Source organism: Buceros rhinoceros, unplaced genomic scaffold, assembly GCF_000710305.1.
Source record: "Buceros rhinoceros silvestris isolate BGI_N320 unplaced genomic scaffold, ASM71030v1 scaffold23239, whole genome shotgun sequence".
NCBI lineage: Eukaryota > Metazoa > Chordata > Aves > Bucerotiformes > Bucerotidae > Buceros > Buceros rhinoceros.
The window spans coordinates 545-894 of record NW_010432432.1 but is presented as its reverse complement, the minus strand read 5'-3'; the positions used below and the strand labels follow the sequence as shown (position 1 = coordinate 894).

Below are 350 nucleotides of genomic sequence, written 5' to 3'. Positions count from 1 at the left end.
CTGCACCCCGGCTACCCAGGGGCTGTGGATCTGGCCCTGCTGAAGCTCAAGCAGAAGGTGCTCCTCGGAGAGGAGGTGATGCCTATCTGCCTGCCCCAGAAGGACTACGTGCGCCCAGGGAGGGTGGGTTACGTCTCCGGCTGGGGCCGAGGCGCCACCTTCGCCTTTTCCAGCTTGCTGAAGTACGTGATGCTGCCGGTGGCAGAGGCCGAGAGCTGCAGGCGCTACTATGCGGCGCGGAACGCGTCCTACTGGGTCCAGCCCATCCTCAGCAACGACACCTTCTGCGTGGGCATGAGCGAGCTGCGCGAGGACACGTGCTACGGGGATGCGGGCGGCGCCTTCGCCGT

At 66.3% G+C, this 350-nt stretch overlaps 1 protein-coding gene across 1 annotated transcript in view; it reads left to right on the top strand.

The window, feature by feature from the left end:
* Positions 1-3: 3 nt before the first annotated feature.
* LOC104500181 (haptoglobin-like) overlaps positions 4-350 on the top strand; it is a gene marked incomplete at its 5' end in the record, with an annotated part of 644 nt that continues 297 nt past the window's right edge. The window contains one exon of the mRNA XM_010143785.1: positions 4-350. Coding sequence (XP_010142087.1) covers positions 4-350 — 347 coding nt within the window.